Here is a 15,366-nt window from a genome sequence, read left to right as displayed (position 1 = left end):
GGGCAGAGCAGTGGCTCTGTGGCTAAAGATCTGAGCCTGTAGCTGGAAGGTTGCCGGCTCAAATCCTGTAGCTGCCAGAGGAGTCCTACTCCATTGGGCCCCTGAGCAAGGCCCTTAACCCCAACTGCTCCAGGGGTGCTGTACAATGGCAGACCCTGTGCTCTGACCCCAAGCTTCTCTCCCTGTGTGTGTGTCTCATGGAGAGCAAGCTGGGGTATGTGAACAGACAAATTATTATTGCAAGAAATTGTTAAGGGTTAATAAAGTCATTTTAAAAGCTCAAAACTACAGTCTACTGTAGTTCTAGGTCAGTGTAGTGAAGCTGGCAGAAGTAAAAGTGAAAAATATGTCTATTTCAAATTTAGTTAAGATTTTAGTTTAGTTATTTTTGTGATTAGAAGAATTATGTTTCACTCCAGTTAATATTTATAATTCCTCTGGTAAAGCTGATAGTGTGAAGTTATGGCTCTTGGCTGTTTTTTGGGGAACTTGTCTTGCATTCTTCTTTTTGTCCAGCAAGTGGCGTCTTATGATCATTTTTCTTAAGGGACTCTCCACATACAGCACAGCATATAAGGCAGAACTCCCTCAATTCTTTGTCAGATTGAGTAGTCAGATATGTTACCTATGTATTTTTACCATTACTACAGTTAAACATGTCACTTTTTAAAAAAATGCATAATACTGTCTTTAAGAAAATATTATTTAAATATTTTATCTTTTTTTGTTACCATTCTGAATTTTGGTTAAAAGTTGTATCTTTTGCCTTTGAGCACCGTACATATTTTATTTGTTCTGGAAGTGATATTTCTGTCCTCTGATAATCTATAAATGATGAAATATGTAACTGAGCTGATAAGTACACTCTTTGTACCTTTTTAAATAAGATGACATATTTCTCCATAAATAAAGATCACGTTTCCCATTTTGCTCTTGTGTTCATCTAAGCAAGACAGCATTGTTTATATTTTAAAACGGTGGTTCTTTTCAAGTTGTGTATCATTTCTGCTCCTGGGTGTGTGAACTGGTTTCTTTTAGTGAATGTTATTAATCTCATAAAGTTTAATGTTACATTATCTCCCCCCGTGACCTTTTTGTAAACAGATTCCTTATGTATATATGGAATTATGAAAGTCTCCTTGAAAATGGTTTTGGATGTAGAATGTTACATTTCCATACAATCAATCAACAGGCCTTTATGATTTAATAGTTTTAATAATGTTTAGCTATTTGATTCTTGAAGTTAAAATAATTTGATTACATGTCCACAGCTCATTTTGTACTCCTATCTTATGTATAGCATGTTATGTGCTGTTTGTCTAGTAGCTGGGTTTGTCTGTCATTGCTATTTAGTGTTTTCCCATAGGGGATATTAGCCTGTGAAAGATTTTAGAGCTCAGAATAATGGGACTGAGGCCGCAGTGAGATTAGATCCTGTTTTCTCACCACTACAGGATATGGAAATGAACTGGCAAACATCTAGAACTTGTGAGACTTAAATTTACAGGAGTTTGGTTACCAATGATACTGGCATTTAAAAATGATATTGCATAAATCATGTTCAATGGTAATGCATATAATAATATTCAGCTATTCCAACACAATAGACCTTTCATTAATGATAAATGAACAGTACAGAAAATATTATGTACTGTATCTACTAAACTGTATAACACAGAGATTTTATGCATTCACATCTACTTTGTGGATAAAAAAGTCTAAAGGTAAATAGTTGTCAGTTATGTTATCGGATTAAAACTGATATTTTTTTCAAATTAGAAGAGAAAGGTATTTTATGTAATACTTAAGTATACTGCAGTGTTTTATTTGCTTTATACATCTTTAGATTATTCCAATCCATGATGGTTATGCAAACGTTAATGATTAGGCTTGAAGAATCACATACAGTATGTAACTCTTTATTGGCATATAGTATATGCACCAGAGGTGTCCATGTGTATTTTGCACCTCAGCGTGATGTTTTTACTTAAAACGTTAGACTTAATTCAAACATTTCAGATGTAATTCAAAACTTCAACTGAGCTGTCATTCACAAATTACAAACACACTGCCTGATTGAAGCTTTTTTGTTTGTCTGATATATGAAATATAAAATGGAAACCCACCATCAAGTATAGGTGTGGAATTTGCAATGGGTGGGTGGCTTGAAGTTTTTATACTGTATATTGACTTTATTATGCTTAATTTTAGTTCAGTTAGACATGATGGTAATTTGAGAGGTTGTAGCACAATAACACTTTGAAAACCGTCCTGTTATGTTGTGTATAACTGGAGCTGTATGAATGAAAAGCAAAATAATTTACTAAGTTTCACATCTATGATACAATTTGAGGTTACACAATCACCTACACCTACAAATCACCTACAGTACAAAATCTGCATTGACCGAATAATGATATCAAATGTTATCATGAAATGTCACATTTGTTGACATTTTTCCCCTGTGCATCCAATTTAAAGATCAGATACTCAGAAAACCATAGTGAAGTTCTACCTCAAAATACATTTAAAATTTGAGAATATTTTATTTTGACATCCATACAATAACAAATTAAATTACACTAAATACACTTCATGATTGCTCATAAAAATGTGTATTTCAAACATATTTAATTATAGCCCTAAGAAAAATACGTTAACTCTCTAGAAATTGTACACCGGGATCCTGTCGGAAATCAACGGTTAATTAATGAAGTCTTGGGAACGGGGAAATGTCATAACTTAAAACCTGGGTAAAAATTGTTAGGTATGTGATAATGTTAAAATATTCTTCACACAGAGGGCCAAGTGAGATAATCAGCATTCTTTTCATGGATAGCAGAGGGCTTCCATGAACCAGTGCAACTGTACATGTCTGTCCTTCCTTATTAGTCTTCCCTTCCAATGAGTTGCTCATAAGTATGAGAATATGAAATACCTTAAAACGTGATTAATTTGTACTTTTCATAAGGACTTTCTTTGTGGTTGCAATGAAAGATACTTAAATTTGCTTTGGTTAAATTAGTACTCATGTAGTTTACAGTATTAATACTGTACAGTATATGTGTAGAATACAAGGCTATTATTTACTGTATCTAATTTCCTGTATCTGTTAAAAGGAACACCGTACGATATTAAAATGTGTGTAAGGAGCATTGACTCGCAGTGAGTTATGGGTCTGAATGTTAGTTCTTGTCCAGTCATGACACTACGGCAGAAGTAAATGTATTAGTCTTCTCATTCCATCCTTTTGTGCATGTAAAGTCAAAGTTAGTGGTGTCTCCTGTGGTACTATGATTAGTTTAGAGCAATCTATCTTACTGCCGTTTTATGATTTACTTCTGTGCTCTGTCTCTAACAGAAAGAATCAAGTGGGGATCTATTGATAAAGAATGTACAGTTGAAGCATGCTGGAAGGTACACCTGCACAGCTCAGACCACAGTTGACAATGCCACAGCATCTGCAGACCTTGTCGTAAGAGGTGAGTTGCAATGACAATTATTTTTTGAAGACCATTAAATGAACAGCTGTTACATAAGGAAAATACCTTTTACAAAGATTTTGCATTGTCTCTCAGTCCAAAATTTAAATAAAAGATTTACAATACATTATGAAATTCTACGTATTTGGAGTTTTATTATCAATATGTCTGTGATACTTAATAATTGTCAATAGGATGATGTTCTTTGCAATATCAATGTGTTATATTAATCTTGTAACGCCATTAGACCCAGATTGTCCACAGATTAACAGAATATGATATGAATATTATGTTACAGACTCCACCCTGAAATAAGGTGGTTCAAAGGATCTGTTGCAAAGATCCAATACAGGCTGCTATCTTATTACCCCAACTACTAACTAATACTGTATTGTACATTATATACAGTAGTATACCCAAACATTCCATCCATTACACCCAATGCATGATATGCCCTCTAAACCCTTTACCAATTATCTAATTAATTAACTAATCATCAGTGTGCCTATATACAGTAATAGACGTTTTTAACAGCTACTAGCGAAAGGTCGATTGATGAATAGTTTTATCACAACATGTATTACTACACCCTAATGACAAAAATAACTTACTTCTCACTTTTTGTATATTACAATGTGGAAATCTTTTTTTAGAATTCTTATGCAGAGGGCCTCTAAAACATGCATGAGCAGATAATCACATTCTAAAGCCATCCACTTATTATTTTGTGCACTACAAGTTCGCAGTGGTGACAGTAGAACAAAGGTATCAGAAGGAGGGCAAATCTCAATGTGTGTCACACCTCATTGATGTCTCCTCGTTATGCCTAACCAGGTAGTTCCAAGATAAGAAGCCATGATTATCTTCATACTTGGATCATACTTGTTCCATCTCTTAAACATCATTTTTTCACACTCCATTGATCTCCATTGATCTGGACCCTTTTTCTTACCTGATCTGTCCTTTGTTCTCCTGCAGTTTATATCTTTGGACCATACCTCTCTCCCATCTACATAAAAATGCTTTACAGCCAAAAAATTATGCTCCTTCTTTCTTTCTATTTTCAGTGTGGAATTAGTCTTTACTTGATTTTCAAATTAATGAAAATACTTTTCCAAATTTTAGGGGATAATATCACTAGCCAGTTGTTGGACCAGGTTCCCTAAGTGGTGGTAAATAATTGGCTTAACACCACCAGGGATGGGTTGTCCTTAGTCAGCCAAGATTACCTCTGCTTTCAGCTACTCACCTGAAATTTGTATGATGTAGGGAAGGGCCAGTCCTATGCTGAACTCTAAATTTCTTTAGGGGACTGTGTAGCTTGCGGCTTATCTAAATGTGATAGGCTCAGACGGTTAGCCAGTGTCTTGTACTAAATATCAGCTTCATAGTGACAGGGCCAGACAATAAATCACAGGAAATCAAAATGATCTGAAACCTAAAATTACCTAGGACAATGGAGTTGGCACTCCCAACACTTTTGGCCATATGTACTGTAGGCAGGGCCTAAATTTAATATCTTGGGCAAAAGGTTCTATGTCCTGCAGAAAGATAGTCCTTGTCAACATTACTTGTTTTGAACTTATGGGCCAATATGAAGGATACTACCTTTATGTCCACCAGCAGTACATCTAGCCGTGACCTAATTCTTCTTAGATGTCTCCGATTAAATTAATCTCCAATCCAAGCCAAGACTTTGTTAGGTTTGAAATCTAAGCATTGAGTAGATCAGATGAAATGCAATTAGGGCATCTAGGCACTTAAGGCAAAGAAAAATATAGGAAAGACAGCAGTATTCTGTTAGTTTGAAACATATTTTATTTTTCACTGTCTAGAATATCTATAAAATAATTGTTTCAGCACTGTAAAGATCATTTTCTGAGATAACCCCATTACGTATTCCATGCAACATAAGCGGTTGTGCATTTACAGTATGATCAAGCAAAACATATTATGATTGTTCTAGAATACACTGTTAAATTTTCAAACATGCCCTCTGTGTCACTAGTAAATAAAAATGCTATATTTGTAGTACAGATTTTTCTGAATTGTTTCATGCTATTGCAGTTGCGGTCTCTAGGGAAATTATGTGGAGTAAAGTTTAATTGAAATTGTAGCTCATAAAAAGATGGATAATACAATTGTAAATACAAAATATTCCCAGAAAAGGAGTACATATGATAATGTGATTATAAACTAAAAAAGATCTGATATGGGAATTGAGCAGCTGATCAGACATACTGTATCACAACAGAGTGGAACATTAATGAAATAGAATGTTAGAAAATCATTTGAAATGCAATATTAGTTCACTCCTACATTAGTCTACTTCAATTATTAAGTCTTTGTGCAGTTTCTGTACATGTCCATTATACTGAGGTTAGAGAATGTTATTACACAAAGAATCAATCCTGAAAAATCACACTAACCCATATTAAGCTCTAAAACATTTAGCCTGAATGCCCTAAGGAAAAGCAACAGTTTAGTGTGTACTAAACAGGTATGTTGAGATGCCAATCATTTTGGGAAAGGTTTAGGAAATAGGAATTTAGGAATTCTGAATAATGTGTTTATGTGCAAATGTAATGGAATTTTTCACAGTTATTTAGGGATTGCATGCAGATATAGACAGAATACTGACCCTGTTGAGCATGTGCAACAGAAATAAGGTGCTATTGTAGAAAACAGTGTAAAATAGTGCACAGATATAGATAAAGAATGGCATTGGGATAATATGTTTGTTTGACCTAATAATCCATTAGTTATGCATTTGTTTAATAGTTCACAGTTAATGTGAGTATTTAAAATACTTCTGATTTAATTGTTAATGAGGTATTTGCATGCCTCCAATACATAATAGAAATACTGAATATTGTGATAATAAAATAATGTAACCCTTTATATGGAATTTCAGTGTTTCCCAGAACTATTTACCAGAATAGCAGTGTAAAGAGGTGTTTTTTCCTATGTAAATTTTTAATGTTAACTATATATATAATGTAGCACAAATAATATAATAGACATTTGGCATCTCATGTAGTCAGATCAATAATGATTGATTATAAAACTCAAATAAGGTTTGTACATCACTTCAAAAACAAAAACAGAAATATGAGTGTATCCACAGATTTTGGAGAGAGAAAAAACATTGTGAAGAAAACAAGCTATCTTAAATTTTTGGATTCAGCGCAGGCCCCAGTAGTGGGCTATAAATTTTGCACATGCATTGAGCAGGAAAAATTTATCAACCATGTGGTTTTCCCTTAATGGACAGAAATATTTTGTGGAAAGAAATACCTTCTAAAAAATGGATATATGCCAAAAACAAAAAAAAGTGAGAAGATCAAGTTTCACATAATATAATATTTACATGGTTAGTAAAACTATTTTAAGAGCTATCCTGACCTAAGATGCATTTTTATTCGATCTCACAACTCACAATGCATGTTGGAGAAAATATGATTTATGCCTTTAATATGCCCTTCAAAGATTTGTCCTGTAGCTTAATTTAAAAAAAGCAAGGGATGTCTTAAGCTTTTCCTAGCCAAATGTATAAATGCAATCATTTGAGTTGTGTTATCCTGGCATTTCTGTTGAATTATATATAATTATATTGGGGTAATAAACTTGCTTGCAGTAACTAATAATAATAGTTATTGGAGGTTAAATGTAACAGAACTGCTGTTTGATCCTATTCATACTTAATTACATTATACACAGGACAGGAGTATTTGGAAAACAAAGCAAAACACTTAATTGGTATCAACTTTAATCACTAAATCTGGAAAGCTTTATTTTCAATACTGGAGTCTGAATGTCCTATTATAATTGCTTTACTCAGCCCAATGGTTTCTGAGAATATAATTTTGAAAGCTTTTGAACTTGTAATGTTTTCATTTTGTATTGTAGCTGCATTAATACTTCAAAGTAAGATGCAATCTGTGTATTAATGATGGTGAAACCCACTTTATAAATTGAATTAAATATAACAGATAATTGGTTGTTAAAAAAACATTAAAGAAATAATTCCATTAATATTTTATGATAAATTTGCAACAAAAAATATAAAAGCAACTTTAAACCTTACTATAATATCCTGCAATACACAAAGAGAAACATTAAACGTGAAACTGATATGCCTCTTTAATACTTACAGCGTTAAAATCTTCTTGGAATCACTTACAAACTCAGAGTAAAAGGCTTTCAGATATACACAATCTTTTCCTCTTATCTGAAAAAAAAAACATTTCATCTCACATTTCTATATACTATAGTTAACTTTGATAAAATGAGCCATTATTTGTAATATGTTGTCATTTTGAAGAAGTTGCAGAAATCAGTAATGCTGCAGGCTTTTTCCACTTGTAGATAACGCAGATAATGCAGATGTTATTATAATAATAATAGTAATTGAAGATTTCCATTTAAAGAAAAAAATAGTTTCACTGCTTTAACCCTGTTAAGTTTTCCAGTTTTATTATTTTGAGAGTCATTTCATTATTTTCAGGGTTGTTTGTTAAAAATCAAAAGTTCCAATTATGGTCTGTGTATTATGATGTTGTAGCTGGTGTAAGAACAAATTAGAGTAATAAATGAATAGGCATTTAAAAAAAAAACATACCTCATAAAATTTTTTGAGAAATTCAGAAATCTGTGTTCTCCACCCACACTATACATTTTAAGAATATGGCCTTCTTCACTTACTAAAATAAAGCCTTAATGATATATGAAATGAAAAGAATTACTGCCAATCTCATGTAAATGTTGACAAGGGTAGAAGCCTAAAAAATAGCCTTCTAAACAGAAATTAATAATGCTGTAGTTTTTAGTGAGTGTTGAAATTATTTATTGAACAGCAAAACATTTATTCTTAATTACATTACAGTAATGTTATTTCATGTCATAAAGAGGAGACTATTGTAATTAGACAGCTTTCAAGCATTGAAAGATAGGTGAAAGCAGAGAGGTTTGGATTTGCTGGGAGTAAAACAGGAAAGCTTGAGGCTGTAGTAATGGGGTGATAAAATTATTTAGTATAGTCTTTCTTTCCCAGCACAGCTAAGAGATGTAATCCACATTAGTTCAACACAGAGACTCTTGAAATATTGTCTTAGGTGCTATTGTAATGTAATTATTATCAGTTGATATCTGTCAATTAATTTTTAAGATCTGTTAATGACATGTTCATTTTCCATAATTTTCTAAAATGCATTAGTTAATTTAAATAGTATTTAACATATATGTTTGTATGAAAACTACAGATCTTAAATTTAACTTTTTCTTAAAAAATGAGTACTGATAGTGCAGTCCCTATATTAAGGTGCTAACTTGGCAGGAATCCACAGAACAGTTAATTTTCTGAAGAAAACTACTGATTTTTTGTATTACCACAGATTCCTGTCATGCATTCTGTATCATTTTTCACAGTGAGACATTAAAGAGCACTATTCCCCACATCTCATTGACTGAAGGTCACAAAGTACAATTAGTAACAAAACCTAATTCTGAGATACTGCAAACACAGTGACACATGATCATTGCTCTTTGACATCTACACAATAGAGGAAAGTATCAAGTATGTTCTTCATTGCAACCTGTTGTTCAGGTAACAGGTATTTTTGCTCTAGTGTTTTATCAGCAGCACTTGAAAACACTAAAGATGTGATCAGCACCAAGTCACAAGGAGGTAACAAAAGCTATGCTTAAAAACAATTTATCCTCCATGCTGTACTCTTTCTTTCTCAGAGAGTTAAAGGTTAAAAAACAAAGTAAGTAAAATCTAGAATTCTAGTAGTGAATAATAACCCATAGTTGAGGTGCCAAACTTTGAATTTTTTAAAAGCATGAAATAACATTTCAGATTGAAACAACAGTGGTGAAATATAATATGGAAAACATATGCTGTATTCTACTGTGAAAAATGAGATTTTTGTCTTTGTGGATACGATTTGCAATAAATATTACACAAGAAGCTGGAAACTCTCAAAATCTTGGAACATTGTGGTGGAAATAAAATCCCAAGGGCATGATATTTATTTTTTTATCTGGACAGATTCACCCATTAAGATTCATTTTTATTTTAGAGCCGTCTCAGTAGTTTAGGTTTGTAAACCTAACAATGTGTGTTTCCAATTACTTATACTTTTATTTTTTAGGACTAAAAATGCATTGTCTAAAACTGCATTTTGACCTTATGTAGCAAGAACAATGCTTCAGTCTGCCATGCATAAATGAAACCATGTTTTTAAAACCACCTATTTGTTTATAAATGTGGTTTGAAAATGAAGCAGGTGAAAGCTTTTCTTGTGATAGGCTTACTAATGGCTTATTATGTAACCATGGCTGTGCTGCCTGTGCAAAAATAGCAAAATGAAAACTTATTTAATTGAAGATGCTGACAATGTCATAGTTTAATCAACTTTTTCTTGTGGCACTTGCAGAAAACTATAGAACAAAATAAAATGTTTCTACATTGTTTGTATGTGTCACAACATTAATCTTTTCTTTCTATAGGACCACCAGGGCCCCCAGGGGGTGTGAGAGTGGAGGATATCAAAGAAACTTCTGTCAAACTAATTTGGAGCCGAGGAGCTGACAACCACAGTCCAATTTCCAAATACGTTATCCAAGCCAGAAGTGCTATGTCAGACGAGTGGAAAGATGCTAAAACATGTGAGTTTATGATTTGCAATACTGTAAATCACTCTGTGAGAGTAAGAAAAATTAGCAAGTGCTTTTCTACCAAAAGTGTTTATCAGACATACATACAGCACAAACTAAACTCAAGGCTGATTTGGGTATCTTGGTTGAAGAACAGCAAGCTTTATATAGTTGAGCGGTAATTTTGTCATGCAAGATGTTTATTACATGCTTTGTGGTTTCCAAAAAAAGACTAACAAGTGTGAGGTTGGTATCACTGGAAAACTGAATGGTAGAGTTTTGACCTCAGCCCCTATTAAATATAAGTGGAAATATTCAGAGATGAGATGTGCATTGCAGAAGAATGCTTGGCTTTGGCAAGGCAGCATTCCAAATCCAGATTGGTTTTACATGTGAAATTCTTATCTTGGAATCCTATTTTAAAAGTTCAGAAAACTGCCAAAAGTGCTGATTTCATACGCAAAATAACATTTGCAGGCATATGTATTGATGCAATGTCAAAATTAATAATATCAATTGCTGGTATATGGAAGTATTTTTATGTAAATGTTAAAGAACTCAATACATCATAAAAGAAAGATCAATTTGTTTCACAGCTGTCCTTCGACAATCTGAATTTCTAAAATACAAGACAGATTCCCAGACCAGTTTTATAGGTTCTCTTGCAGAGTTCTAAGGAGAGAGATGACTTATTTGTGCATTGAAAGTTTCTGGTAAGCTTAGACTATTGTTAAGTTTGGAGGAATCTTTCTGTTCTTTCTCTGATCTCCATTTTCTCCATTTCTCCATTCTCCATTTTAAGAAATGTTGAGACTACTATCTGGCTCAGTAATAAAACCGCTCCTGATTTTACAGCAGAAGAGCTCTGATCAATCATGTTTACCACAATTAATTTTTAGAGGCCACCTTATTATTTTACAAGAAATCAGGACTGACTCTAAAAATGAAATCCCAAATAAATTGACCTCTTTGGTGAAAGAAATTCTGAGTGTTTGAAAGCTACAGCTCAGGTGAGGTTTTTTTTAGTGATGAATTAGAAAACACTGTTGGAATATATGTGAAAAGCTAAACTAGTATAGCTTTTCCTTCTTCTGCTTCTTTCACCAAGAAAAGTGTTCAGTCTGAGCATTACATTTTTTATATAAAGGTGTATGCATAATTTTTAAGTCAATAAAATGGAACATCATTGGAAGTAGGTTAATTATTTTGAAAGGTACCTTAATTAGTCTTTAAAACTATAGTCCATCTAAAGAATTGGATTTTATTCATTAGTTTATTTCATTTTTTCTAATCATTTTGCATTATACAATTACTTGTTTTTATATACTCAATTAAATGTTATTTTATTTTTTATTTTTTTATGTAAATGAGAATGATATAATTAAGAATGTGTACATATCAAATTGTTCTGCATTATTTTTCCTTTTTGTTTTAGTTGTGGTGTATTTTTCCTAATATATACTGTAGACATACTTTCCTATCACCAATGTATTACATAATCATCGAATAAAAGAATATTTTCTGCATTCTAATTATTTCTATTTTTCGTCTTTCTTCAGCACCTTGGAACATTGAAGGCAATTCAGAGACAGCATCTGTTATTGAATTAATTCCTTGGATGCAGTATGAATTCAGAGTGATAGCAACAAATACATTAGGGACAGGAGAACCAAGCCTTCCTTCCCCAAAAATTATAACCATGGAGGCAGGTTGGTACACAGCTTTGTGCAGATGTTTACTTTTGGGAATATTATTTATCAGAGATTGTTAAGCTCTTTTCATCACAGCACTACTAGTGCAGTAGTAGGTTAAAAAGTTCAGGTTTCAAATTACACCTTTACACCCTCGCCATGGAAGCTGACTAATGAGTAATGTAATGTCAGTGTAGACCAGGTGAAATACAGAAGGACTCCTTCCATCCCCAGCACTTTTATTTCAATGCTCCTAGTCATGATCAGACTTGGAGAGACCTCCCAGAAAGCTGCACTGCATTAGTGGTCCAGGAACTCAGAAATTTACTTTGACATCACTAACATAAGTAAAACCTCACAAGCTGGAAAAAGTCTACTCAAGGAATATAGAGGGAGCTATACAGTACTTTTTTTCCTGGAAGGGAAAATCAGAGGATGAATGTTGTATTCATGGAGATTAGTTTTTCATCAGGAAATAAATCATCATCCACCTTCATGGGTTACCCTGTTGGAATCAATAAGTGTCTCATGTGCGACAAAACCAAGGAAGATTTCTATGCGAAGCACGACTTAATTATTTGTGAAAACCTGAAAAATTACAGTCATATTCTACTTTAGAGTTTAGTGCTAGAGTTACAAGAAATACCAGTCTCTAGTATGGAATCTTTGGCAAGGAAGGAGTTAAAAGTGTGAACTCCTTATCAAATGCTCAGAGCAATGACTCTTCATCAGCACCTTATTTCAACAGAAAAAATATCCTGGTAAAATCTACATTCTAAACATTCTACATTCTAAACACTTATACAATTGAATTGTTGCAAAGGAACAAGTAAAGGTTTATTCCATGCTGAAAAGAGAAGGAAAGAAGCACAACGTTTCGGCTGTGGAGCCTTCTTCAGGTGTCAATTGAATTGTTATTGTCCTTACCAGGAATCCTGAAGATGTCTACATCACCAAAGCAATGACAGGACATATTCATTCAATTATATGTATCAAAATAAAGCAATGCCACCAACAAGCAAAGACACATCTTTAAAGGAGAACTTGTGCCATGAAGAACAGGTGAAGAACAGAAAAGTGAAAGGAAATTCAGTATCTTGAAGACATAAATGATATCCTTGTTTTATTTACTGCCAAAATTATTATTTATGGCTCGAATAGGAACCATCCCTTTAAAACCTAAGGTAGGGGGAGACCTTCTTTAGGAAAGGGAGGCGGTTAACACTCATTATAAAAAGTATTTTCCATCAGAAATCCAATGTCAGTAATGGATTATTCTATTCAGTCCCAGAATACCATGTTCAAGTTAAATGTGGAACTCTACCACTCTAACTCTACCACATAAGGAGCTGATGAAAGCCATACTTTGTTATTCATCAAAAATAAAGAACAACAAAGATGTAGATGATGAAATTCCCACTGACTTTTTTATTTTTAAGGATAGATGCTAACACTACATCTCCAGGGTCTGTAAAGCAATAACTCCCAATGATTTCAAGGATGCCATGATTACAAAATTCTGTCTGTCTGTCTTGTGAATGTCTCTCCTGTCCATTGTGGACAAAATCACTACAAACAGTACATTCTAGTGAATTGTCTCATTCCTCTTACTAAAGAACTTCTCCTGGAATTCTAATGTGAATTTTGACCTTCAGGTAGCTCAGATGACATGCTTTTTACATCCAATCACAAATCAAATGTGGGGAGGACACATTTCCTGATATCCCAGAACTAACAGCTGCCTGACTTCAGTCTTCAAACTCCAGTATGCTGATGATGCTGTAGTGCAGTATGTGACTAGGCAAAAATATATTTGCAGGCATATGTATTGATGCAAAAGTAAAGACGGGACTCTAAACATTCAAAAGACCAACATTTTCTAAATAAGTTCCAAGTGCACATGTTCTTATTGATATTCATCAATACGTCAAAGTTGACGTAAGAATGTTTTATATGTTCTCTTATTAGTTCCAAATGTGGCTCCCTCAGATATTGGAGGAGGAGGAGGAACAAGCAGGGAGCTGACAATCACGTGGACGGTGGGTTGTGGTATCCTACTGAAAGAAAGATGTACTGTTTTCTTTCTCTTTTGTAATGGTGCATTATAAATTAGATAACACAAGAATATAGCAAATGTGGTATTAGCAGAAAGGAAGGAGGAAGGCCAGCTTTGTAAGGAACACAATTTGACTTATTTTAGAAGACCTACAAGTACTGTTACTTGTTTCATTTTTAACCATAATGAGCATGCGGCTATGACAAAAAATAATAAATCAGAAAGCAATATGTTGAGAATATAATAATAACGCTGATGTAACAGACATGTTTATCATGCATTTTAGTCTAATTTAGGGCCACCAAAAAAAGAAGTTAAACATCTGCACATGCAAAGAACATGTTGCTTATTTTGGAATTTAAATACCAAATTGTGTTCCTACAGGTTTTGCAATGCCTGATACAATCCTGTCACCTTTGGCTTGATAAGCCTTGTATTAAGATGAGTAGTGATAAATGCATATTTTTCATATTGTATCCCTTAGTCCAGGGGTTCTTAACCTTTTTGAGACTGCGACCCCTTTTTGGGTCCACACCCAAATAGGAATTAATGTAGTGCCCTCGCCAGGTGCGATGCAGAGCAGGCTGAGGTTTGTAGCCAGGGGATAGTCTGTGGACTTGCAGAGTGACCACTAAGTCACCCTGCTAATGTAAATAGTCTTAACCATCCAGGTGTACTGTACAGTATATAATAGTTAATTGTTTACCTCTGTTATTGTCCTTTGATGTGTAACTACCCTGAATCAGCGTATGTGTCCCGTTTACTGCCCTAGTGTGTGTGTTAATCTTTGTTTGATTCTGTTTCTGCTGCCTATTGTGTGACCACCCTAGGACCACATCGCGACCCTTATGGGGGTTGCACCCCCCAGGTTAAGAACCTCAGCCTTAGTCTAAAGCCAAACCAAAATTATTATTTTTTATTCCTAACTTTCTTAAGATGCTTTAAGATGCTACTTTTTTCTTCTAGCCTGTGCCTAAAGAGTATCACTTTGGAAGGAATTATGGCTACATTGTTGCCTTCAAGCCACATGGGGATAAAGAGTGGAGAAAGGTGACAGTAGCTGACCCAGAGGCAAGACGTTACGTACACAAAGATTCTACAATTACTCCTTCCACAGAGTTCCAAGTAAAAGTGAAAGCTTTCAACAGCAAGGGAGAAGGACCATTTAGTCTAACAGCAGTGGTGTACTCTGCCCAAGATGGTAAGTGACCCATAAGTGACTATAGTCACCCATTAAGTGACTATTGGCCCAGACTGTCATAGTCAGTAAAGTGTCAGGGAAACAGACACACAGACATAACTATAAAAGTAAAAAAGTAAAAAAAACTGCACCTCATTTCTACCGAGTAGTCAGACTGTAAACAATCAAAACAAATCAATTCCTAGATCCTCTTTGAGCTCTAATGAACTTGTTCTCTTCTTGTTTATCTGTCAGTGGGATCCTTATTCAGTCCCTTACTTTGTCCATTCTCTCTTC

At 34.0% G+C, this 15,366-nt stretch overlaps 1 protein-coding gene across 4 annotated transcripts in view; it reads left to right on the top strand.

The window, feature by feature from the left end:
* Positions 1-15,366, top strand: part of cntn1b (contactin 1b) — a 109,084-nt gene that overhangs the window by 77,651 nt on the left and 16,067 nt on the right. For all 4 annotated transcript variants that reach the window (XM_015338989.2, XM_015338990.2, XM_015338992.2 and 1 more), the window contains 5 exons: positions 3,362-3,482; positions 9,996-10,154; positions 11,702-11,851; positions 13,802-13,872; positions 14,856-15,090. In XM_015338989.2, the coding sequence (XP_015194475.1) occupies positions 3,362-3,482; positions 9,996-10,154; positions 11,702-11,851; positions 13,802-13,872; positions 14,856-15,090 (736 nt within the window). The remainder of the gene's footprint in view (positions 1-3,361; positions 3,483-9,995; positions 10,155-11,701; positions 11,852-13,801; positions 13,873-14,855; positions 15,091-15,366) is intronic.

Source organism: Lepisosteus oculatus, chromosome 7 (genome assembly GCF_040954835.1).
Source record: "Lepisosteus oculatus isolate fLepOcu1 chromosome 7, fLepOcu1.hap2, whole genome shotgun sequence".
Lineage (NCBI taxonomy): Eukaryota > Metazoa > Chordata > Actinopteri > Semionotiformes > Lepisosteidae > Lepisosteus > Lepisosteus oculatus.
The sequence above is the reverse complement of the archived record's forward strand: the minus strand, read 5'-3'. Positions and strand labels throughout refer to the sequence as shown.